The sequence below is a fragment of the Gekko japonicus genome, unplaced genomic scaffold (assembly GCF_001447785.1).
Source record: "Gekko japonicus isolate JY-2015 unplaced genomic scaffold, Gekko_japonicus_V1.1 scaffold114, whole genome shotgun sequence".
Lineage (NCBI taxonomy): Eukaryota > Metazoa > Chordata > Lepidosauria > Squamata > Gekkonidae > Gekko > Gekko japonicus.
The window spans coordinates 1,257,391-1,283,630 of NW_015173125.1; the positions used below are offsets into that span (position 1 = coordinate 1,257,391).

The 26,240-nt window shown below is 41.4% G+C and overlaps 1 protein-coding gene across 1 annotated transcript in view; it reads right to left on the reverse strand.

The window, feature by feature from the left end:
- The window catches only part of ADGRG6 (adhesion G protein-coupled receptor G6), a 132,687-nt gene that overhangs the window by 12,657 nt on the left and 93,790 nt on the right, over positions 1–26,240 (reverse strand). The window contains exons 19-22 of the mRNA XM_015421988.1: positions 16,897–17,011; positions 11,660–11,943; positions 5,750–5,851; positions 2,520–2,672 (exon numbers count right to left, since the gene is read on the reverse strand). Coding sequence (XP_015277474.1) covers positions 2,520–2,672; positions 5,750–5,851; positions 11,660–11,943; positions 16,897–17,011 — 654 coding nt within the window. The remainder of the gene's footprint in view (positions 1–2,519; positions 2,673–5,749; positions 5,852–11,659; positions 11,944–16,896; positions 17,012–26,240) is intronic.

The window sequence follows — 26,240 nt, forward strand, 5'->3', positions numbered from 1 at the left end:
GGTCCCATCAGCGGTTGAGCAGGCATCGGCGGCGTGGGCAATCCCGGTGCAGGAGCAACTTGTTGCTGCGCGGCGTGTGCGTCAAGGAAATTAGCCATTCTAACGTCCATCATTCCCGGCAGACCTTCCATCACATCCTGGAATGCCCGCATTAAGTCTCTCACCGAGTCTTCCAGTTCTGCTAGACGTTCCCCGGTAGTTTCCTCCGGGATGGGGTCCCGAGGGCGGTAGTCCGGGGGTGGGTCATAGTCCTCTTCCGTTTGGAAGGCTCCGGTGCCCTCCTCATCTTCTGCGTGACCACGCGGTCCCGACGGCTCGAACATCCACTCCTCGAGGTCCTGCTTGGGGCTCCCCTTCTCCGAGGTAGACCCAGGTTCCGGGAACAATCCCTTGTCAAACAGACTCTCACGTAATCCGCTCCCCCGACGGGAGTACACCTCACGGGTGCCTTGGGTGTTGTACATAGTCCAATCATCCTGCTGGTGAGTCTTCCGCGGACCCCATTGCGAAGGGGTCGGAGGCGGCCAAGACAGATGTGCAGGCAGGCGGGGAATCGTTCCCCCCACGGCACCCTCCATCGAGGCTGCAGTCGTGAACACCAAAGACGCGGAGGTTTGTGGGACCGATCCCGAGTCCCCCTCCGTGTTAGGTAGATTTCCCTCAATTCCGCTCATGATCTTGCCAGATTCGGAACGATAGGAGAAAGGGAGTTCTAACAATATGTTGGATCCCCAAGCATCGAGAATAAATCCACGTTTTCAAGAAAAGCAAAATTTATTTCAAAGCGTTGAAGACATACTCAAACACGTTCTTTGTTAGAACTGGGGATACACAGTTAGGTCAAGCATAATAAAGGAACTTCAAACAGATACAGATCCAATGAACAGCTTTCCCGCTGGCGGGCTAATGAAACGGTTGCGCGCCCAGTACATGGGAACCAGGCAGAACATCAGACAAAACACAGGTGCAGTATTCATGGGAAAATCAATAGGCAAGCATTACAGCATCTTCTCCCCCACACAACCTCCAGCAGTTATCTTTTGCATTCCAGCGCAGGAGCAGGATGATAGAAACCAAGCCGGGTGTAACAGGGAAGGAATATGTACACAGAGGTCACAGAACACAGAATGGCAGCTTGCTGACACTGAGGAACTTTTGCTGAAACACCTACTGGAGGACAAATCCACGGCTATTTCAAGGAATGTTGCTAAATTTCTTTTTATTGCAATTACAAAGTGTAAGCATCTCCTTAATACTCCTTGAGATGTTTGTTTTGGTTGTTTATTTGTTTTTTCCCCCTCTTTGTAATGTCTTACGATAATCTGGAGACTGTTTTTGATTCTGTATGCTGTCTGATGGGTCTTTGACCGTAATAAACTGATTGATTGATTGATTGATAAGTTATTTACTTCATTTATAACCCACCTTTCTCCACAGTGGGGATTAAAGCAGCATACATTATTCTCCTCTCCTCCTTTTTATCTGCACAACAACCCTGTCTGGTAGATTAGGCTGAAAGTATGTGACCAGTCCAAAATCATCCAGTGAGCTTCCGCAGCAAGACAGAGGCTTGAACCTCGGTCTCCCAGATCCTACTCTGTAGCTCTAACTGCTACACCACACTGGCTTTCATAGAGCGGCTGCTGTTGAACAGTAGCAAGCAGCCAGGAGTAGTTTAGTCATGCAAGTCGAGTGGTATCAAGTCATTCAGAAGTTTCTTCCAGGCCTAAAGCTGTCAACCTCCATGTGGGACCTGGACATCTCCCAGAACTACAACTGAACCCCAGACGATAGAGAACTGTGCCGCTGGAGAAAATGGCTACTTTGGAGGCTGGACTCTGGTATTATATCCAAGGCTGGACAGTCTCGGTAACTCCATTCTCTGTGCATGCTTTTTCGGGGATTTAAGTATCTGTGTATATTTTTTAAAACATGTCAGATTTTTCTGCACACCTGGGAAGTGCCCCAAGTGTGCAGGAGTTTCTGTTGAACTTCCATGTGCCCGCTATCTGCGGAAGTAAGTACCCACACATAGGAGGCATTTGGGAATTAAATACATAGGTATTTATGAATACAGGACTGATTTATTAATCTATTTACTATTCTAATTTGTATTTAACAAATGTTAAAACAGTCAAAGAAAACTGCCCTAAACCAACATTCTCAACTGGGGATGTACATTCAGATTTGGTTCTCCACAAACATGTAAGAGACAGCATTATTTTCAGCTACATATACTGAAACTGCTAAATACCTATAAATAAAAAACTACACTGTTATGGCTATTATAGGTAATATTATATATGGAATATACTGTATAAAAGCTGAACATTCGAACAATACATTCTTCACAAACCAATATTTTGAAAAAACTTCCTCTTCATTTTGTATCTGCCTATTTGCTTGTAGTTCCCTTGCATTCAAACCAGGTGCATTTATAATGTAAAATAAATTATCGCAGGTTGAAATCAAATAGTATAAATATAGTGATTTTACATTACATAAATGTAATCACTCACCAGAATGGCTGTTTCTTTTAAGATAGGTATTTGATGTGGATTTAGATTTAGAAGTCAGATAAGTTGAATTAGAACCAATGGAACTGGAAGACAAGGATTTCCCCAGATTGTCTGAGCTCTTCTTAATGATGTTAGTTGCTGTTTTGCTCCAGTCTGAAAATAAATGTAAACAGAAACTTTATGGCTGCATATCAGTTTAAAATAATATTCTCTGTGTGGGTTCAGACTTCAAACACACTTGGAGAAAAGAGGATGTACAATTTTTTCATGCTTTCTCTTTTTGCAGCCTTTGTTTAATAAACAAACAGAAGCTTGCAATCTCTTCTTTAGCGAGAAATGGTATTTCCAGATGTTTGGGGATATGCCCCAAATCCAGTCTTAGATGTTTCATTTTCTGTTACTTGTAGCAGCAAAATCAGGACAGTTTCAGACAATACAACCACATTGTGTTGGAGGCAAAATTAACTTTACTGCAGGAGGGTACAAGCAAAGGACTATGGAAAACAAGCCACAAAACAAATACAAAAGCTCATGTTGAAGTGGGGTGAAGTTCACAGTTTAGGATGAATACACATAGACTTAAACCAGAATTCTAAGAACTGTTTTAGCCAAATTATGTTTTTAGTTCCCCTCTCACAAGGGCATATTGAAGGATATTGGGACTACTGTTTAAAAAATTCCAAGATCCTTTATATCTCTGACTCATAAGCCACACTTCCTTCTTTGCCAGAATTCACACATGCAGAAGAAGTCATTCAACCACAGTAAAAACAAGTCACAGGAAAATCTCTTTTACCCCAGTATTGAAACATGGATGTTTCTCATTCTGGATACAGAGGGCAGGCTTACAGTGATCAAGCTTTTCCACTGCTGAAATTCACAGCCACCAGTTCCACTGCATGGAATGAGGCCATAAGCAACAAATTCTAAGTCATGTGGTCCTTTTAAAGAATCTAGGACAGAGCAGTTGTAGTACTTTCTTCACCTCATGGTAACCATATGGTGGTAGTTCCTTTAACACTGCTCTCTTCTAAGGATTGCTGCCTTATATCCCACAGTTTTATGAGCTCCTAGAGATGTTCCAAAGCGTTTTCACTATGTGTCACTCATTTATTGGTTAAGGTTTTATTTTCCCAGGACACAGCACAGTACAACACCTTGAATGTGACAGAATAAGAGTCTGATGTGTTAGAAAGGGGCAGGGAGGAGAGAGTTTCTGTTCTCTAGTCCCTCACCCAGCCAGAAAGGCCACAGCAGCAGCAGCTGCCCCAGCTCCATTACCACAGTAAACAGGGAAGAAGGGAAATTCCCTGCCTGCTGGCCCACACCTGTCCCAGCACCAGCCAGAGTCAATGGCAGAAGAGGAAAACTTCCATGTCAGTTACATTATTTGTTCTCCTCCTCCTGACTTCTGTGAACTATGCAAGAGACAACCAGCTGCCAGAATGAGGAAGAAATATTATCAGGAAACAGCATCACTGTTATTTTAAAGTTTTAAAAAGATTATATTAATGAAAAAAGTACTTTGGTTTTTGAACAGTTAATATAGAAGTTATACACGTGAACACATGAAGGGGCCATACTGAATCAGACCATCATTCTATCAAGGTCAATATTATCTAAGACCGGCAGCAGCTCTGCAGGATCTTTCACATCACTTACTACCTAGATCGTTTTAGGTAGAGATGCTGGAGACTGAACCTGGGACCTGCTGCATGCCAAACAGATACTCTTACCATTGTCTGGGTTCAGGGGTACCCTTCCCCCAACTTCACCTCTGGGGGATGATCTCCTCCAGTCCCGGGGAGGTGGAGAGGACCAAGGCCAGCCCCTGCCCTCCACAGGACCAGGACACCTGGGATACCTGGACTCGGCCACGGGAACACACCTGGCTGGTGAGTGGAGGCAGTGGAGAAGCAATAGGGTGCAGCTGCAATGGCTGCCACATGAGTGGGGTGAAGGATGGTGGCCGCAACAGTGCAGAGGCCTGCAGTGCCCCTGGGGGTGAGGTCGATGGCCATGGTGGGGCCGCACTCCCTGGTGACAAAGGGAGTGCCGAGCAGGCCCCAGGACTGGGAAGTGGGGACAGAGCTTTAAAACAGGACAGCTCCGGCAGTCATGGGTGGGGAGGCATGGCCGGGGAAGAGGGTAGCCAGCTCCCCGGCAGGGCTGCAAAAGCTTCTGGTTACAGCAGTGGCACAAGTGGTGGGGATGCCTTCCTGGGAGGGGAAAGCCAAAGTGGGCATATGAGTGGTGTGTCCAACTCTAAGGGGAATTAAGCAGGAGGGTAGAGCCCAGACCAGACCAATGAACAGGGTCCCAGACAGATAGGCAGAAGTGGAGGCTAATGGAAGGCACGAGGAAGGGTCTGGCAGGAAGAGGGGTGACATAAAAAGAGGGTCCAAGCAATGAGCAGTGCAATGGGATTGACCAGTCAGGAGGAGGAGGACTTGGTGTTGTGGTTAAGTGTGCGGACTCTAATCTGGGAGAACCGGGTTTGATTCCCCACTCCTCCACTCGCACCTGCTGATGTGACCTTGGGTCAGTCACAAGCTCTGGCACAGCTGTTCTCGAAAGAGCAGTTTGTGTCCGAGTTCTCTCAGCCCCACCTGCCTCACAGGGTGTCTGTTGTGGGGAGGGGAAGGGAAAGGAGTTTGTAAGCCGCTCTGAGACTCCAAGTGAAAGGCGGGGTATAAATCCAATCTCCATTTTTATTGGTATATTAAGAACAGTATATAAACACATAATATATAATTCGTTTAACATTACTCAATACAGTACTACCTATAGTTATCAAATGACACTATGTTCCCCTCCGTACGTTAGTATTTATAGTCGAAGTAGTAGTTGTTTTGAGTATGGGTGCAGAGTGTGAACCTATTCGTATATCCGATTGTTTAGTATGTCTCACAAGTGTAACCACCGAGATGAGAGGCAAGATGGCAGAGAGCATCATTCTCCATTCTCCAGGGGATGCTGGCAGGGAGTGACAACCTCTGAGCCACGGCCCCTGTTATATCAGTTAACATCCCTAGCGGCTAATAATAATAGTTAATTAAAATACGAACCATAAAGCAATGAGAACCAATATAAAATAACATAAGCAAAGCGTTGGTTTCATCAAGCTTTCACTTTCCAATATTACGCAAAGATGTTGACAAACAATATTAAAAAATCTTTGCAATAATTTAATAATTTAACTTCATTACTGTTTCTGGTCACATTTTTACCTGAGTTGTCTGCCAGTCTGAATCTACCACAGCAGAGATGTCGCCTCCACTGTTTCTGTACATTTTCTTTCATTGCACAGTGAAATAGAAATATAAATAAACCTGGAGGTAACATGAAAAAGAAAAAGAAAAACAATTAAAAATCCAACAAATGTAAGATAAGGAAATAACTTTATAGAAGCAATTCCCCCCAATCACCACAAAATTATGTTTTTATAAACTACTTCTTGGTGCTTTACTTTTGTAATTAACATATACTGCTAAAGTGTAGCCTTGCATTCTTCTGTATAGCTACTGGCCTCAATGAGGAAGTAAAGAGCCAGAGTGGTGCAGTGGTTAAGAGCAGCAGACTCTAATTTGGAGACCCAAGTTTGATTCCCTACTGCTCCTTGGGCCAGTCACAGTTCTCTCAGAATTCTCTCGGCCCCACCTACCTCACAAGGCGCCTGTTGTAGGGAGAGGAAGGGAAGGTGATTGTAAGCTGCTTTGAGACTCCTTAAGGTAGAGAAAAGCAAGGCATAAAAACCAACTCTTCTGCAGTTTACAGTTTACAGATCCTTCCATCGCTAAAGAGATTCCCTGGTGCTGGAATGAATCTTTACTTGTTATGACCACCACTCCACTGAGAATTTCTCCACAATGATACACCTTGCTGGCTCACTTAATTTTGACATCCATAGTAGTCGATCCCTCCCCATGCACTTCCCACTCACATCACGTGCCGTAACAACTGGTTTAGAAGAGCAATGTGGAAGGACCCTCTCCCTCTATCGTTGTTTTCCACAAGAGGGTGAGGACTTTAAACCTGTTGCATTATGAGATGTTGGAATCTCTGGGTGATTTTATGTTTTATGATTACTTTTCCATATGCTACCAGTTGTGGTGAAATCAACATATTCCTGAATCTGAATCAGTACAGTTCAGGAGAAAATAATTTCAGAAGATGCCAGGAGCTGGAATCCTCTAAGCTCTCTATCTTGGAGGAAGAGAAATTCCAAGACTCCCAAAGCAGAGAAGGAGGTAGCAGCTCCTTGGCTACAAACTACCTTGAATGTCTCATCAGCCCAACCCAAGCAGTCTCTCACCCAAACCTCCAAATGTGGAGATCTGCTGAAGCTCTCCAAAGGAAGGACCAGTTCTCAGCAAGCATAAAAATGTGCAGGTATAAAATCTGTGTGTCTGACATGTGTGGTCTCGCTCTTTGAATACTTTAAATGTTACATATTCATATCCATAAATGCTCCAGGCTTGGCATAAAACTACCCATTTGGCTCACCCAAGAATGACGACAATAAACAGTAAATGTAATATCCCAAGCTCCTAACTTCATTAAAGGAATTATAGTGATGAAATAACCCAAACACTAGCTTTTACCATGTGTTATACAAACCACAAAAATTAAATTACTCATAAGAAATAAGCTAATCTGCAGCAGGTGTCTTACCTGTTTTTGCCAAGAATTAGTTACAGTGAAGAAAGGGCTATGGGAAGTCTGCTGAGCTCACACTTGGTACACATTAACAAGTACATCAGCAGGCTGGATCTTGTCATGTGCAAGTGGAGCTTCTCAGCTTCACCCTCTCCCTCCAGTCCCCTGTGCATCATGAAAGCCTCTGCTAACAGCCAGGAGAAAAGGCCCAATCTGCATTTGCTATGTAAAGCTGTTCTGTGCTTCTGTGGTGCTGGCTTCCCATTTGGCTCAGTAGAAAGCTGTCTGCTTCAGGACGCAAGCTGTTTAGGGATAGTGCGCGAGAAAGGGGGGAGGAGCGGCCTCCCAGGGGCACCGGCAGGACACTGTGCTGCGCTGTGGGGAGGAAATGGCACCTGTGACCCCCCCCACAGAAAGTAAAAGGAGGTGACCTGGCAGAGGGGGAGGCAGAGCGGGGGCAGGAAAGACAGAACGAGCTGGGTAAAAAGCATAAAATACCAAGCAGTTGCCAGGCAGGGCGTTCTGGAGACTGTCCCAGGAAATAACAAATGGTTCAGGGGTGGGCGTGCTTCCAACCCCCCCCCCCCCATGATCACAGAAAAATGTTCCCTGGCTGCTTTTAAATGCATATGACTGGATTTTCAGCTAACTTGTTTCCTTTGTGACAATTTGCGTATCTCCTTAGAAAAGATGGGGGGGTGAGTCCAGCTCCAGTTGTCTGCTTTTTGCCCACAGCGGCTCGGCGGTGGAAAGGAGCAGTTGTACCACCTTAAAACCACATTCAGATAAGGTGGTGAGATGCCATAGTGACATAGGAGTCACCACTAAATGGCAATAAAATGATGCAGACAGCCGATGCTGAGATGAAACAATAGGAGAGTGGACGTGGCATGAATTATAGACAGCAATTTGTGAGACGATGTGAGATATTTGCACAATGGTGGGAAAAACTAATGCAGATTGGACAAAAATGCCAGATGCAGATGGGAGGAGTCTTGGTGAAGATGAGGAACTGGGCAAAGCTGTTCCCCTTACTCTTTCACTAGAAGATCCAACCTTGGCACTGAGTTTGCTCTATTAACACAAGGGTGAGGTGGAGGCTAATTTTGCCCAGTTCCCCCCTCCTCACTGGAGGAGTACACTTGAGAACTGGAGAAATTCTAAGAGTAGAGGTTCAATTAAAAACTAATGAGACTAATAAGAGTCCGGGTCCAGGTGATATATACTCAAATGTAAGGACACTGCCCCCTTCTCCAGCCGAACCCCCCTTGGTTAGTGGGGATTATTAAGGCATTAAAATGTGAATTTGTTAATCTTCTCACCAGTATATGTAACTTGTAACTAAAATGGGATTTGGTACTGGAGGTCTAGAAAGTAGGAAATGTTACAGTGATTCTTAAAAAATTAAAATGCCCGTCAATAGGGATGTCAGATTCCCTTTAGTGACACACAGTGGTGAGAGCTGAGTCCTATGACTGAGGACAGTGCTGGGCCTCTAGCTGGTAGGCTATAATCAATTTCTGGCCTCCCCCTTCCTCCCCTCTCCCCCTGCTTCACCCCCATTCCCCTTCTTAGATGTCTGTAGACTGCCCCCTAGATGAGTTTTTATACCATTGTGAATTTTTAAAAAACAGTTTGATTTATTTTATTGTATTTATTATTGATTATGTATAAGTTATGTTTTAGAAGGATAAAATTGTATATTTAGCTTGTATATTTATAACTGTTGTTACCCACTCTGAGCCAAGCTCAGGGAGAGCAGGCTATAAATGTAATAGAATAAATAAAATTATTTGTGCCCCACCCCACAAGCTTCCACTACATGTAGGAAACCTGGGATATGATTCACAAACTACTTCTACTTGTGCAAGACAGAATCCACCTGAATGTCAAAAAATACAGTATTATACTTATTACACAGAAATTTATGATGTGCCAGTGCAATTGCTTAGGAGTTAGCTACCAGGTATGCTGATGACTTTTGAGTATATCATGCCATAAACTTCTTAAATATATTATTGTCAACATTCTTTTTCCCACTCAGAAATACAAAGAATATGTAATAAGCATTTTTTGTACCACACTGAGTAACTAGGTAGTTAAATTAATAAATAAAACCACAGCTAGAATAATATGCTGAACTGAAAACTTTTTTTTCCCCTAAGCAGCACTGGAGAAGCCATAAAGACTGAATTTGTCTTGGAGCTGTCACTGGATTTCCAGTGAACATTCTCTAATAATTCTATTGGTCATTGGATCAGAACCCAGATTCCATCACACTTCCCCATAAACACTCCACAAATAACTCCATTAAAATCAAGACTCATAGCTTGAATGAAAAATATTTCACTTTGGCTTATTTGGATGCAATATGTTTTGCTGACTGATCTTTTTAGCATGAAAATCTCCATCTGACTGCTTGAATCTCTATTTGAGATATAACATGTTCTCACGGCAATAGATGGAATGTATAGTGAATTGAGTGTTTGGTGAATAAATAAGTGAATGGGGAAATATGCAGTGAAGGACAATTCAGGTAGTGGGGAAGAGGCTAGGACAATAGTTGAAATGGCAGATGGTGAAAGTCAAATTATGAAAATACATGAGATGTCTCAGGAAGATTAGTATTTCTTTTGTGGGGTACACTTCACAGCCATTAAATAGGGCTGCAGTGTCATATAGTTGGTCCCTTAGGCCAAACCAGGTATGATATTAGTAAAAACTGGAAATAGAATCCATGAATGTGAGATTCAGACTGAAGCCATGGCACAGGACAATGGAAGGAGTTCTTAATTCTTCCCCCGTGTTATGTTTCTGATCCCCATCAACTTTCATATCACTCCTTCAGGGTAAACAAATACTTCAGGAAGGACCATTGAAATTGGGGAAATGACACGGTAAGGAAGTGTTAAACTACCTTCCCACTGAGCCTAGATTTGAACAATGATGTTCTCCTGTGGCTGGTATTTGCTGTTTAATAAAGTACAAGAGATCCACTAATAGATCTCTCAACATCTCACTGGTATGGCCCTAATAAATCTGGAAATAGAAAATGCACAACCTGAGTCACGTAAGAGAATGAGATGCAGACTGCAGAGGTGACCTCTCATATTTTCTGGGACACCCTCTATAAATAAACTGCTGCAGACTTACCCTGCATTTCTTATAGTAGAATATTTTCTTTACTGCATACCAAACTAAGTGCTCCTCTATGAAAAACAATAAATACCCAAATCTTAATGTACTTCTGTTTGATATTTTGAAAGGAATAATTTTTTTCAGTGGCATGATGTGTGCAAAAATCTGTTTGGCAATTAAACTATCATCAGATATAATTTAATAATTTCTGATCTTCAAAAGCTTGATAATTTATAGTTTTCTGAAAAACAACAAGATGAATGACAGTAGAAGGGAAAAAAATCCATATCACTTATGAAGGAATGATCACTGAAAAAAGGAAAAGCCTTCTATAGTCATTGATATTTTCTAGACCTGCCAACGTTTATAATAGCAAAACCAGTTCTGGACTAGTGTCATTGGATCTTTTTCTTAAGCCTTTACCCAAAGGGAACAGGTGTCAAAAAGAGCTTTCCTGCAACATAATAAAACGTTTTAAGTATAATATGTATCTCTTCAGGTTCATGTAATTACAAATTGTAATGCATACCTTATGCAAGCAGTAATATTTGTAATCATAAAGAACTTTACATCTGAAGTTTTTGAGCATTCTGAGAATATTAACAACTAAAGCAGACGTAAGGAATGTTCATGATTAAATAACCTTTGCACCTCCCACTGTCTTGCAGCATAAGTTTTCTTATTAAGGGGAGTTCAAAAACCACAAAATGCAAACAGAATTGTTCAAGATGGCATTTTTATAAATGGAATAGCATTGTAGTTTTAATGTCTGGGGGGAAATTTAGGCACTTTCTATTGCATTTTTCTTTATATTATCCTGTCACCACCATATTTTTTTTCTAATATCTGTAATCCAGTTTACAGCATTGCCATGTATCAAACTGTTTTTATTTCACCTTTAAAAAAAAAAGTGTAATCCACCTTGAGTCTCAGAAAGGTAGATCAGAATTGTTGGTCTGTAGATCAGAAGATACACTGTTGGTCTGTTATATTTCTAGGCAAAACTCAAATGTATGCAAGATGAGAACCGCTCATAACAGCAGTTATCAGTGACAACACAAGCAATGCCTGCCATCAATAATGGTAACAGTTCTTATCTAATAAATGTTTAAACTTTGCCTAGCAATGTTAGATATTTAATATTCTATACATTTTTGAACTCACTATGTACATTTTTTCCTCTAATACAACTGGGAATAACACTTCACACACTGAAAAAATGGCTCTAGTCCATGAGAGTCTATGTCACAAAGAATTTGTAAGGTTCTAATGTGCCACAAATAATTTCATTTTAGCAACTTTTACATTATTTGCTTTGTTAATTTATCAGGAACTCAGCTTACCTTGCAATGAGTTGAAAATACAAAAGAGGTACATGAAAGGGAGGTATAAGGGCCCCCAGGCAAAAAAGGCAAATCCCCATGTCATGCCTAGCAGGAAGGTCAAGCTAACGACACTACGAAGATTCCTCAGGATCTCTTCCCGCATAGTCCGGTTGCTCCGTTTTCCATTTCTTCCACAGATTTGCATCATTACCACAACAAACATGGCAATGTTCATGAGAAACATGATTCCGAAGTAGCCAACACAGGTTGCATAAAATACAATACTGTCTGTAATCCAGCAACTGTAAAGAAAGTATCAGTTATTACTGTGTAATTAAACTAGTTGTCCATTTTATATTTGTCACCAAGGACACACTCAGGCATCACAGTCATAATACAGTCATGGTTTTCTTATGGTTGGGAGCCAGAGAGGTAGAAGTTAGCTATTTATCCACATGTAACCTCAAGCACCCTGTTGGAGCCATTAGCAGCATGGAGGCATAAAGTGACTATAGAGAGCAAACCCCTTTCCCTTTGCTTTGGCACTGACCTAGAGCTGAAATTCACTCTTTTAAAAAAATCATATCATATCGCTCGATAATTGTTTTGATAGCATCTAAAGGTTTCTTTTAAAAAAACAACAGCACTTAGTCTTCATAATTATCCCAAAATGGTCAGTCATATCCCCTCATCATACTAAGGAGAAAGCACTCCCAGAAGTTTTATAATTATCAGAGCAACTCAGTGCTAAGGTGACTGACACTCCAACTTTAAACACTGTACGGAAATGTCTTCGGACAGTGCTGGCTCTTCGGCTTGGAAACGGAGATGAGCACCGCAACCCTAGAGTCGGATTCGACTGGCTTTCAAGCAAGGGAACCTTTACCTTTACCTTTTTTACTGGCCCTGACCTGGATAGCCCAGAATATCCTGATCTTGGCAGATCTTGGAAGGTAAGAAGGGTCAGCTTGGGATACCACTAATGAAGTCCAGAGGCAGGCAATGGCAAACCACCTGTGAACATCTCTTCCCTTGAAAACCCTATGGGGTCACCATAAATCAGCTGCAACTTGATGGCGCTTTCCACCACCACCGCCACCAAATGGGCATAGCCACTTCTAATTCTAGTATCACATATTCATGTGAAATGATGTCATATACTAAATAGTTATCTATTAATATGACGTTATAAAATTAAACGACAGATATGAAAATATCATATGGACAATGAAGGGGTACATAATTCTCTTGCCAGGAACTTGAAAATTACAAACATTAGCAAATAAAGGGATCAGAGAAATGGGTTTATCTGTTTAGTTTTCAGGTGTGTGCAAGGTCCAGACAGTTATATCAAGTGGCAGGTATGTATCTTTAAGTAATGAATTGTGGCTTTTATCTAAAAGTGTATCAATTAGGGGTGTGTACCTTGAAAAGAATCTGTATTTTTCAGATCCAGATATCAGTGAGCTGAAAAAATTGGTATTCTCAGTTACTCAGGTTCCCAGTATCAGTTTGGTATTTGGATCCAGTCCCCCCCCCCCTTCTAGGATTCCAATATTATTCAGCACCATTATTCCCTATGGGGAATCTTTCTGGAGAGTTTTTTTTTAAGCTAATGGCACCAAAACTGCATCAGAGCTGCTAGTGCTAGTGCCTGTCCTTTAAATAACCCCCAGATTTCAAGTGAATTGGATCAAGAGGTCCAAGTCTATGGGCCTCTGAACAAGGTGCCCCAGCCATCCTCCTCTGTTTCCTATGGGGGGGGGGAGCCACGCTTTCTCCCAGGAAAACAGTAACCAAATACTCAAGAGCAAGCAAAGCTGCCGCTGGCCAAAAAGCTCTGAAAGCAGACAGAACCAACAAACCCAAAGAACCAGTGCAGAACCTGGGAGTCTCAGCAGAACCACAAGCCAATGTGGCAAGCCCAACAGAACCAATGTCAAACCAGAGAACCACAGAAGAACAAACTTAAGCTGCATCATATTGATGTTACATTGGCCCTGATAAGGCAGTTGTACTCTTAGGACCTAAAATGGAAGGTACATATTGGCAATATTTCTATCTCCAATATATGTAATTGCTTCTGACACAAGTCCAGAGATACATTTCTGGCCACACACATATTTTTTTGTGTATCATTCAATTCAAGACTGGAACATTCCATTTTTGATCCTATAGCAATTGTTTACTGCCTTACAAGTGTAACAGGGTCTTTGTTGTATGTTGTATTCTGTACTATTTGACCTCTGAAGAAGGTTCTTGTGGGCTAAAACCGCTCTGTCAGGAAATGTTTAGCCAAAAACTCTTCTGATTTAATTTCAACCTGTTAGTTCTGGTCCGACCTTATGGGGCAACAGAAAACAACTCCATGACATCCTCTATATGACAGCCCTTCAAGTACTTGGATGATTATCGTATCACCTCTCAGTTGTCCACTCTACAGGCTAAACGTACCCAGCTCTTTCAACCTTTCCTCATAGGACTTGGTCTCACCATCTTTGTTGCCCTCCTGTGGACATATTCCATCTTGTCTATATCTTTCTTAAATTGTGGTGCCCAAAACTGAACACAATACTCTAGGTGAGGTCTAACCAGAGCAGAGTAAAGTGTTACCATCCCTTCGCGTGATCTGGACACTATACTTCTGTTGATACAGCGCAAAATCGCATTTGCCTTTTTAGCTAGTGCATCACACCGCTGACTCATGTTCAGTGTATGGTCTACTAAGACCCCTAGATCCTTTTTGCACATACTACTGCCAAGACAAGTCTCCCCCAATCTATAATTATGCTTTTAATTTTTCCTACCTAAATGCAGAACTTTACATTTATCCCCATTGAAATTCATTAAATTTCTTTTAGCCCAGTTCTCCAGCCTGTCAAGATCATCCTGTATCCTACAATATTTGCTACCCCTCCCAATTTAGTATCATCTGCAAATTTAATAAGCATTCCCTCTATCCCTTCATCCAAATCATTGACAAAGATGGTGAACAGAACAGGTTCCAGGACAGATCCTTGAGGCACTCCACTTTTCACTGTTCTTCAAGAGGATGAGGAACCATTCACAAGCACTCTTTGGGCGCGATCTGTCAACCAGTTACAGATTCACCTAACAGTCATAGGATCCAAACCACATTTTTCCAATTGGACAACAAGAATATTATGTGGAACCTTATCAAAAGCCTTCCTGAAATCAAAATAAACTATGTCTACAGCATTCCCCTGATCCAGCAAAGTAGTAACTTTCTCAAAAAAACAGATAAGATTAGTCTGACATGTCTTGTTCTTGAGAAACCCATGCTGACTTTTAGTGATCACAGCCATCCTTTCTAAATGCTCAAGGGCTGTCTGTTAGATAATTTGTTCTAAAACTTTTCCAGGTATAGACGTCAAGCTGACAGGTTGGTAGCAATGTTCCCTCTAAGCTGTGGGGTCTTGTGAGCAAAAATTCTACTTTGTGAGTGACTGGCATTAAAGCTGTGAGCGAGCAATTTGGCTACAGTTGGCTTTGGAGCCATCCTTTCTGAGCTGAGACAAAAATATGTGAGCTAGAGCTAGCTCACACTAACTCAGCTTTGGGGGAACATTGGTTGGTAGTTACCCGGATCCTCTTTTTTTTCCTTCTTGAAGATGGGGACAATATTTGCCAGCCTCCAATCTTCTGGCACCTCACCTGTTCTCCAAGAATTCTCAAAAATAATGGACAGAAGCTCAGAAATTACATCCACGAGTTCTTTTAGTACCCTTGGATGTAGTTCATCTGGCCCTGAGGACTTAGTTTCATTTAAAGAAACTAGGTGTTTATGTACTACCCCTATGCCGATCCTAGGCTGCAACTCCCTTCCCTCATCATGCGTTCTGTTTTTGCCATATTGAGCACTGTTTCCCTTGCAAGAGAAGATGGAGAAAAATAGGAATTGAGCAGTTCTGCCCTCTCTTCATCACCTGTTACAATTTCACTTTCCTGTGCCCGCAATGGCCCTACCCATGTTCTTGCACTTTTTCTTACTTTGAACATAAGAAAAGAACCCTTTTTTTTGTTGTTCTCAGCATCTCTCGCTAGCCTAAGCTCATACTGAGCTTTAGCTTTCCTAACTCTCTTTCTACAAGCACTGGTTATTTTTTTATATTCATCCTTTGTGATAAGGCCCTCCTTCCACTTTCTGAATAAGTCTTTTTTATTTCTCAAGTCTTTAGAAAGCTGTTTATGGAACCACCTTGGCTTCTTTAGGCTCCTCCCATTTTTCCTTCTCATAGGAATTGTTTGTGATTGTGCCTTCAGTATATCACTTTCAAGAAACTCCCATCCCTCTTGAGCTCCCTTCTCGTTAGGTATTTCTGACCATGGAATTCTACCAAGCATAACTTTAAGTTTATTGAAATTTGCTTTCCTGAAGTCCAACCTATATGTCTGACTACGTACAGCTTTTACCTTCCCCAAGACTGTAAATTCCAAAATTCCGTGGTCACTACTACTACCCAGGGTGCCCACTACTTTCACCTCATCAACCAGTTCTTCCCTATTGGTAAGAATCAAGTCCAAGATAGCAGATCCTCTTGTCTCCCTCTCCACTTTCTGGAAAATGAAGTTGTCAGCAAGACAAGTCAGGAATTTACTGGACCTTTCATTTTTAGTAAAGTTGGACTTCCAACAGATATCCAGGTAACTGAAATCTCCCATGACCACCGCGTCCCATCTCTATGAGAATTTTGTAATCTGTTCTATGAGTGTCTCATCCAAATCCTCTGCCTGGCTTGGTGGTCCCCCACCATAATATCACTATTATTTCTTACTCCTTTTATTTTTACCCAGAGACTCTCAACTAGGTTTTGATGCTCAGATTCATGTATTTCCTCACAAGTATATACCTCTTTTACATATAATGCGACTCTTCCATCCTTCCATATTTGTCTGTCCCTTTATATATGGTTCTTTTTGTGCATTTGTCACCCATGTGGGATTGCAGAGAGACTATAAGAATGAAGCAGTGCTCTCCATGTGAGTCCCGACCTGAATGGGGTATCATGTGTAAATGAGTGTTTTATTCATTAATTAAAATATTTATATCCTGCTTTTCCTCTTGGCTCAAGGCCAACTTCCTGACTCAACAGTTGGTGCTGTGTACATATAACATTTTAAACAATGATAAAACCCACATCAGGGTTTGGAGATGGTTTCAGTTCTTCCTGTCCAACTGTTGATCAGTGGAATTTCAGCTTTTTCCCTTCATCCACTAGTTACAAAATACTTACAAATCATCTCCACCTTGCCCCACAGTATTTCTGCCATAAACATCTTTGCCATAAATATGATTTGCGTTTGTGTTTGTGCTTGCTAGAATGACGACGACCACCGCTGCAGGCAAGCCTGTAATATAATAAAGCATAACAATAGATAGTCGTATACTATGGGAATTGCCACACTAGACCAGAACAGCAGACTGTGCACTAAAACAAATTAATTAACAACTGTGTTAAAAATTCCCGCATTAGCTTTTATAACACCATTTTATATCTTGATACAGGTACGTATACAAATTTAGCTAACTGTTAGCATCCTTTGGCATATCTCTGAGTTTTCAGTCTTGCACAGATTTGTTTGGGATTGCCAACATTTATATGAACCTTGGCATTTACCAGTTTTTGGACTTACATGCATTGCAATACGTCATTGAGGGGTCATTGTATATATTTGTTGTATAATAATACCATCATCTGGTTGTTTGTGTTTTGTTTCTAAAACAACTTTAGTAAGTACACAAACAGTAGAAAAGATAACGAGCATAATAAAACAGTGAAAGGGGCCTATGCATATACCAGGAACATTTACAGATTGTGTAAAGTGGTTGTAAGATTTATTAAAATATTTCATCCATTTTTTTCTACAAACCAAAAATGGAACCCAAAAGCGGTTATAATAAAACTAGAACTGGAAATCTTAAAAACAGAATTGCTATAGACACACATATATGAAACCAGACAAAAACTTAACATGTAAAACCTCATTTAATCAAGGCACTGTTATTCACTGTAAAGTGTTCCAAATAGCTCCACTTTGCAGATCTTCCTAAAAAAAAGCCTGAGGCTGGGGCTGTGATGCATTTATAAAGCTCCACACATGTGTTTAATTCTTTACTCTTTCTTGTATGAATGGAACAAAGAACAATGCATATAATAGAACAATCTCTGCCACACAACCTCAGTTGACATGACAAACACCTTCACTGATAGAAAAGACTCAAATGCCAGGAGCATGAAAGTCTGTAGATTATGCCTGTCAGATTAGCTGATGGGGCCACTAAGCAGCTGCAGCGCTAACTTGAAGCAGTGGCTACTATTCATAAATCATTAGAGGCAAGGAAAAACCTAGCTGTCAATAGGCTAGGCATCAGCTGTATGTAAAATATTATGGGCATAAATGCATGAAGCTTGCTTGGCATATTTAACCATGAAATAAATACAGTAAATTGCATTCCAGACCACTCTCCTTCTGAGGTAAGTAGATTCAGCCTACAGTCAGTGAAAGCTTGCCTAAAGCTGCAGAAAAATTTAGAAATGCATGCCAATAATGAGGACAGTTACAATTATTTGAAATTCATACCCTAGTTAACCTCTGGAATAAGGAAATAGCATGAATAACTGACATGATTGCTCCTAGGCACCCTCTTTCCAGTCTGGGCAGCCCCTTGGTTTACTGAGGGACTGCAGACAATAAAAAGATGACTAGGAAGATAATGGAGGATGAAATTGACAAGGCATGGGATAGAGCTCATTTGAAAGCCTTATTATTGCCTGCTTAGTGTGCAGGTAGGCTGAGAAAGACAAACCTGACCCAAAATGTGTTTTAACATTCCAGACCTTATGTACCTAATTTTCCATCTTTGTGTACCTATGAGGGGGTGTTCTGTGATAGTTCTTGGAGTCAGATTCAATTACCTTACGAGTTTCATGCTTCAAAGAAATTTCCTTTACTAGGATTTGTTTGGGGCAAAAGTTGGCTGTGACTGAAGAGAATCCTGATATCATGCTTAGCTCAGACACAATGAGTGGATATTTGCTTACAGATGTATTAGCAGCCAGGGTACTGGAAATGAGTTTAGTCCAGGGGTCTCCAGCATGATGCCCGTGGCCAGCAGGGCTTCTGATTGGCCACTGAAGAGCCAATTGGCTGTGCAGATTAAAATAACCTTTCTCAACTTCAGTAGCCACCACAGTGTTGGTTTTGTTCTCATTCATCTTTCCAAGTGTATTTTTTACATTACTACTCTTCTCCCCTGTACTTGGGCTTCCTCTGTATTTATTGCTCTGCCTCCTGCAGCAGCCATTTTGTGGTTGGCTTTACCTCCTGCAGCAGCCATTTGTGGTTATGCCCACCACCCTGTATCAGAATTCTGAAGGAGCCCACAGGCTAAAAAGTTTGAGGGCCCCTGGTTTAGCCATTATGATTCATTAACTCATGAAAGAAATAAGATTGCTTTCTTGAATGAGTTAGGCACTATCTTAAAATTCTCTTTTAGTCTTCTGTAATATCTGTCCTTGCTAACAAACATGGACCATTTCTCATGTGGCTGGAATCTGAAATTATTTCAGCTAATCAGGATCCTTATCTTTGACATAAACCTTCTTACAAAAGGTATCTAAAACCCTCACTCTGCATTTTAACTAATTTTATCTTCCATGTCATACTCTTAGTCTGCTCTAGGCTGCTCTTCCCCTAGCCTTTTGGCATCTGTCCTCTGGGTCTGAGATGGGAGATGACTTTCCATGGTCCTTTTCCTATGTTCTGGGGCATCATAAGGCACTAGGTGACTATAGAAATCCTGGGTGTAACGGGGCAGATCCTGGCAAAGGCTCATGTTCTCATCCTGCCTCCTAAAGCCACTTGTGAGCACTTTAAAGGCAGGAATTGGGAGTATGTCTATGAAAAAAATCAACACAACATGGGCAAGTATGATGAGGAGGAGAGAGTTGTTGAAATTGTCCCCCCTGCCTCCTGTATCAGCAGAGTCCATTCTATTGCCTTTGCCAGTACTGATGAAAAAGAGGCAAAAATTAAAATTATGAAAATATTCATTTGGGAAATGCTGTAAGCAAAAAAAAGGCAGCATTTTCTGGGATTTCCATGTCACTATTTCATTAGTGATCTTCATAAATATCATACAGTAATTTCCATTACAGTCTGATGTCTTGAATGTATGAAATTGCTAGTATCATAGGCAATTTATGCTAATGGAAAGGCCATTGAGAGCTGCCTGATTTTGTAGTCCAGATTAAATGTTTATGAAGAATCAGGGAATTTGTTATGCAGCAAGACTATGGTTTGGCTTATCTCCCTTTCAGATAGTCTAGAAAGGTACTTGGTGTCACACAATCTGCAAGAGATTACAAACTGTGATTTTGAGTAGTTCAGTCAGTTTTGAGCCTGGATGGAAGAACAGGAAGGTTCATCAGAAGCACAAGGAATTATGTGAATTCATCTTTAGTCACCATACAGGCAATGGTGGCTGGGGTACTTGGATGAAGGTGGTTGTGGCCTCCATTGAGAAGCATCACAAAAGATACCATGCCTTTACAAAGAAGTGCTTGGCAATATGGAGGCAGGTGTGTCTCTGATACTGGTCAGTAGCAGCAACCGTCTCAGTCATTTATTTATGTAATTTCTATGCCACTTTATTGCCTTGTTGAAACTGCCATACAAACAAATATCACAACACAATAAAAAAACTGAAAATAAAATGATATATAAACAGCCTGCACAGCTTAATAGGATAGTTTGAACTTAAAAGATCACTCTGAAAGATAATACCCTTGCACAGGTTTTAAAATATGGAGTGGCGTGCCCTATGTGCCTCCTGTAACAGACTAACAGACTCTAACAATGATACACGGGACCCCAAATCTCCTGTTACAGTAGAGGTCCTGAGTCACTGCCTGACTGCTGTAGTCAAATGACTAAAGCAAAACAGATTGAAACCTAGACAAGCCGGAAGTAATGCTCTTTGGGAAAGTGGAGATCTTGATGGACATTGTGCTTGCCACTTTCAATAAGGTTCAGTAAACTATTGCTGACTTAGTTAAGAGACTAGGGGATACATTGGATCCCGCACTGCTGTTGGAGAAGCAAGTTATTTATTTATTTATTTGATTGATTTATATTCCGCCCTCCCAGAGGCTCAGGGTGGCTGTTAATGCAGCTGCCAAAATTTTTTTCTTCTAACACAGTCTAACCTGGAAATTTGCTCCGTACCTTGAAACAACCAATGTGACCACCTGAATCTATGCCATGGTAGCATCAAGACTAGACTACTCTCATTGAGACTAGACATAGAGTCTAGACTTGACTACATAGATCTTTGAGTTAACTTGAAGACACCAGTTGGTGCAGATTGCCACAGGTTAGTTATTATCAGGAACTAGGTGGAACATGCACATTACTCCAATTCTGCAGTCACTCCACTGGCTGCCCATAGGTTTTTTTTGTTTTTTTTTAACCATAAATTTTATTGAGAGTTTTATACATACAGAAGAATAAATCCAACAGGGAAGTCCAAGAAAAAAACAAAACAAAACAAGGGTATTGCAAGAAAACTACACTTCTCTAACCGTACAAGACACCAATTTTTAGTTATATAACAACAATTTGTATTTAGCATTACTGACATTTTCCCAGTCAAATTTGTCTATATTAATCTTGTCCAACAAGGGATACCAAGCATGAAGTGGGCTCATCAATTCACATTCTGTTTGGATTTCTGAATGGAACGTATTAAAATTCTCCAACAGTGTCAGTTCAAAGTATTGGCTATCATATATGAAGCACTTCATAGCCTTGGTCCCTTATATCTGCAGGACTGCCTCTCTCTCTACGCTCTACCATGGCAGCTTCACTTATCTGAGTAGTGACTTCTGCAGGTGCCACCCCTACAAATGGGTAAAATCAACAAGTGCCCATACATTCACATTGTCTGTGTGAGCCCCACCTTATAGCATAACCTGCCTGATGAGGTCAGGAAAGCTAATACAGGAAAAAAGGGAATATAAACCCAACTGAACAATCGAATCAGGTACCACTGTCACACCTTGCTATGCTGTGCTTGCTTTGGTTGCCATAATGGTTGGGGTAAGGGCATGCCTGAGGGTGGGGGTGAATGTCTGCGGGAGTGTGTGAGACCTTTGCCTTTAGAAGATATAGTTTTCAATCAGATATACCCTTCTCCTCCCCTTTCTGCTTTCCCAGGGAAATCACCTTGAGTACATTCTTGTACAATCTTGGATGCTAGATTACCACGACATATGTCGGGGTTGCCAAATTTGCTTAACGTAAGAGCCACACAAAATAAACGTCAGATGTTTCAGAGCCGCAAGACATGGACACAAATTGTATACACGTTTTTAATTGAAAATATGCAGATTTGCTTTTTATTAACATTAAATAAAACTGCCAAAAATAAAAAGTGGAAAAAACAGATATTGATAATGATATTTATTTGTCCAATGATATTTATTTGTCTGAGAGAGAAAGAGAGAGGTGGAAAGAAGGAATGAAAGAGCTAGAGAGAAAGAGAGAAACAAAGAAAGCAAATAGATGGGGGAGGGAGGGGGAAGGAAGGATGGATGAGAAAGAGAAAGGAAGGAAGGAAGGGAGAAAGAAAGGTAAAAAGAAAGCAAATAGATGGGGGAGGGAGGGAAGAAGGGGAAAGAGAGAGAGGTGGAAAGAAGGAATGAAAGAGCTAGAGAGAAAGAGAGACACAAAGAAAGCAAATAGATGGAGGGAAGGAAAAGAAGGAAGGGAAAGGTGGAAAGAATGAAAGCGATGAAAAGAAAGGAGGAGAGAGAGAGAAACAGAAACAAAGCAAATAGAGGGGGGAGGGGGGAGGGGGAGGAAGGAAGGAAGGAAGGAAGGGAGAAAGGGAGAGGGAAACAAAGGTGCAAAGAAAGAGGTGGAAAGAAAGCAAATTGATGGGGGCAGGGTGGAAGGAAGTATTGAGATATATGTCAGAGTGATAGAGGTAGCAAGCAGTTACTATAGATCAGTTTGATCTGTTTGTCAGACCTAGCTGTCATGCTAGTAATCATGTAATTACAGCCAGGTGTTTTCTAGCAGGTGTTACTCTTTCAGGGCTTGTTAGAGTTAGTGATTACATCACCTAGTTAGAGATTGGCTGGGGTTTAGCATAATAGCTATCATCTTAGTAAGCTGGAAGGGATTCAGTTCTCATAGACTAAGGCACGACATGCTGTTCAATAGCCTGTAAATATCTCTGTATATATTCACCTTTATAACTATATAAACTCTCTGTGCACCTTCATAACTGGTCAGTCTTCCGCTTCTTATTTACAATACCCAATAGGAAGGGAGGAGAGGGAGGGAGAGAGAGGTGAAAAGAAAGCAACTTTAAATGGGTCCTCCAAGCCCCCCCCCCCGCCCCCATGCTGGCTGGTTTGGCTTGTCAAAGGGATTTAAAGAGACAAATGCCTTCTCCAAGCTGGACAGTGGGGGTGGGGCTTTGAGAACACCTTTAAACTAAAGTTCCTTTCTTTCTCTGCTCCCCTCCACCTCACATCTACCCAGGGAGGGGAACACTGGCTGGGGAAGGGAAGACCGATTGGGGAGGCATGCCTCCCCTTCACTTACATAGGTTTGAATTTAGCCTCTAGACAGAAACTACTGGACTAAGTAGAAACTACTGGACTAAGTAGTCCTCAATATACATAAAATAAATGCAAATCAGTAGCCACAGGTTGATGGTATATAAATAAGACCACAAACACAATAAACAGGACCAAGCACATTTTTTCCCTTGCTGTTTGTGTCCTCTCAACTGTAACAAAAACTTTTCAGAATTCATCTAAAAACAGAACTTTTTTTGAAAACTCATTTGTGAATTCATTGTTATGTTACCCAGTGCCCCTGTGGCTTAATGTATGTAGGTATGACAACTAGATCTGTCAAGACTCATATCATTGAAAAAACTGCAGGCTCTGCTTATCAAATATTTTCTGACCTTTGGACATTCAGATAAGCAGCTGAAGTTCTGAGTGGCAGAATACCTGCATGCTCCTTTGTCTATACCATGGAGGATGATCATCCTGTGAATTCCTCTACTGGGAGATTTTTGTACTTCTGGCTTCTTCTCCCCACCCCTACTCTGAGAGGAGAGATGTTTTCCTCCCCCGCTGATCATGTTCAGTGCTGTTCAGGTGATAACTGCATCATCTTCTCCCTTCACCTTTATCGCCTGAGTTAATCATTTTTGGTATTTTGCCACAAGGCAATGAATTTTCAAAATTAGGTTGGAAAGATATTTCATTTTTTCATTAAGATTATTTTAATACTACAACCTTTATATTATTATAACTATTATACTAAAAATGGTTTTGTTTTCTTAGATACGATTCACAGCCATACATTTTTATGTGTGAGCATGGAAATCATGTGATAAGATCTCAAATAAGGGCACCATTTGGCCATGCATTATAAAATGCGCAAGTGTGTTATTTTTTTAATTACCAAGCATTTTTAATCTATTTGGTAGTTTCTGTTTTTAGAAATTTTCTATTTTCATTTTTTTAAAAAACCAGAAACTACTTTCCTCCCTATTTTTTCTATTTTCTATTTTCATTTCTCCCTCATGGATCACTGCCTTGTCATGGCGAGGGGGCTTGTGTGGTTTGATGAGGCATTGGGCTATACCATGGAGGGCCACCCAGGACAGACAGGCCACAGCAGAGAACTCATACCAAGTGTGATCCACTGGAGAAGGAAATGGCAACCCACTCCAGTATCTTTGCCAAGAAAGCCCCATGGACAGTATCAAAAGGCTAAAAGATATGACGCCAGAAGATGAGTCCCTCAGGTCGGAAGGTGTCTAACATGCTACTGGGGAAGAGCAGAGGGCAAGTACAAGTAACCCCAGAAAGAGTGAAGCGGCTGGGCCAAAGCTGAAAGGACGCTCAGTTGTGGATGTGTCTGATGGTGAAAGGAAAGTCCGATGCTGCAAAGAACTATAGTGCATAGGAACCTGGAATGTAAGATCTATGAATCAAGGTAAGCTTGACGTGGTCAAAAATGAGATGGCAAGACTGAACATCGATATCTTAGGAATCAGTGAACTAAAGTGGACAGGAATGGGCGAATTTAACTCAGAAGACCATTATATCTACTACTGTGGCCAGGAATCTTGTAGAAAAAATGGTGTGGCCTTTATAGTCAACAAGAGAGTGCAAAAGGCAGTACTGGGATACAATCTCAAAAATGACAGAATGATTTCTGTCCGATTCCAAGGCAAACCATTCAACATCACAGTAATCCAAGTCTATGCCCCAACCACTGATGCAGAAGAGGCTGAAGTGGACCGGTTCTATGAAGACCTACAACACCTCCTAGAACTAACACCAAAAAATGATGTCCTCATCATCATAGGGGACTGGAATGCTAAAGTAGGAAGTCAAAAGGTAACCGGAATAACAGACAAGTTTGGCCTTGGAAAGCAAAATGAAGCAGGGCAAAGGTTAACAGAGTTTTGTCAAGAGAACACACTGGTCATAGCGAACACCCTTTTCCAACAACCTAAGAGGCGACTCTACACATGGACATCACCAGATGGGCAACACCGAAATCAGATTGACTATATAATTTGCAGTCAAAGATGGAGAAGCTCTATCCAGTCAGTAAAAACAAGACCTGGAGCTGACTGTGGTTCAGATCATGAGCTACTCATTGCAAAATTCAGACTTAAACTGAAGAAAATTGGGAAAACCACGAGGCCATTCAGGTTTGACCTAGATCGCATCCCTGATGAATATACAGTAGAGGTGAAGAATAGATTCAAGGGTCTGGATTTGATAGATAGAGTGCCTGAAGAACTATGGACAGAGGTTCGTGACATCGTACAGGAGGCAGCAATCACCACCATACCAAAGAAAAAGAAATGCAAGAAAGCAAAATGGCTTTCTGATGAGGCTTTACAAATAGCAGAGGAAAGAAGGAAAGCGAAAGGCAAAGGCGAAAAGGAAAGATTTACCCAACTGAACGCAGATTTCCAGAGAACAGCAAGGAGAGATAAGGAGGCCTTCCTGAATGAACAGTGCAAAGTAATAGAAGAAAACAATAGAATGGGAAGGACTAGAGATCTCTTCAAGAAAATTGGAGAAATCAAGGGAGCGTTCCATGCAAAGCTGGCCATGATAAAGGACAAAAACGGTAGGGACCTAACAGAAGCAGAAGAGATTAGGAAAAGATGGCAAGAATACACAGAAGAACTATACAAGAAAGACCTCAATGTCCTTGACAAACACGACGGTATAATCACTGACCTTGAGCCAGACATCCTGGAATGTGAAGTTAAATGGGCCTTAGAAAGCATTGCTAACAACAAAGCTAGTGGAGGTGATGGTATTCCAGCTGAGCTATTCAAAGTCTTAGAAGATGATGCTGTTAAAGTGCTGCACTCCATTTGCCAGCAAATTTGGAAAACGCAACAGTGGCCACAGGATTGGAAAAGATCAGTATACATTCCAATCCCAAAGAAGGGCAATGCCAAGGAATGTTCAAACTATCGCACAATTGCACTCATATCACACGCTAGCAAGGTCAT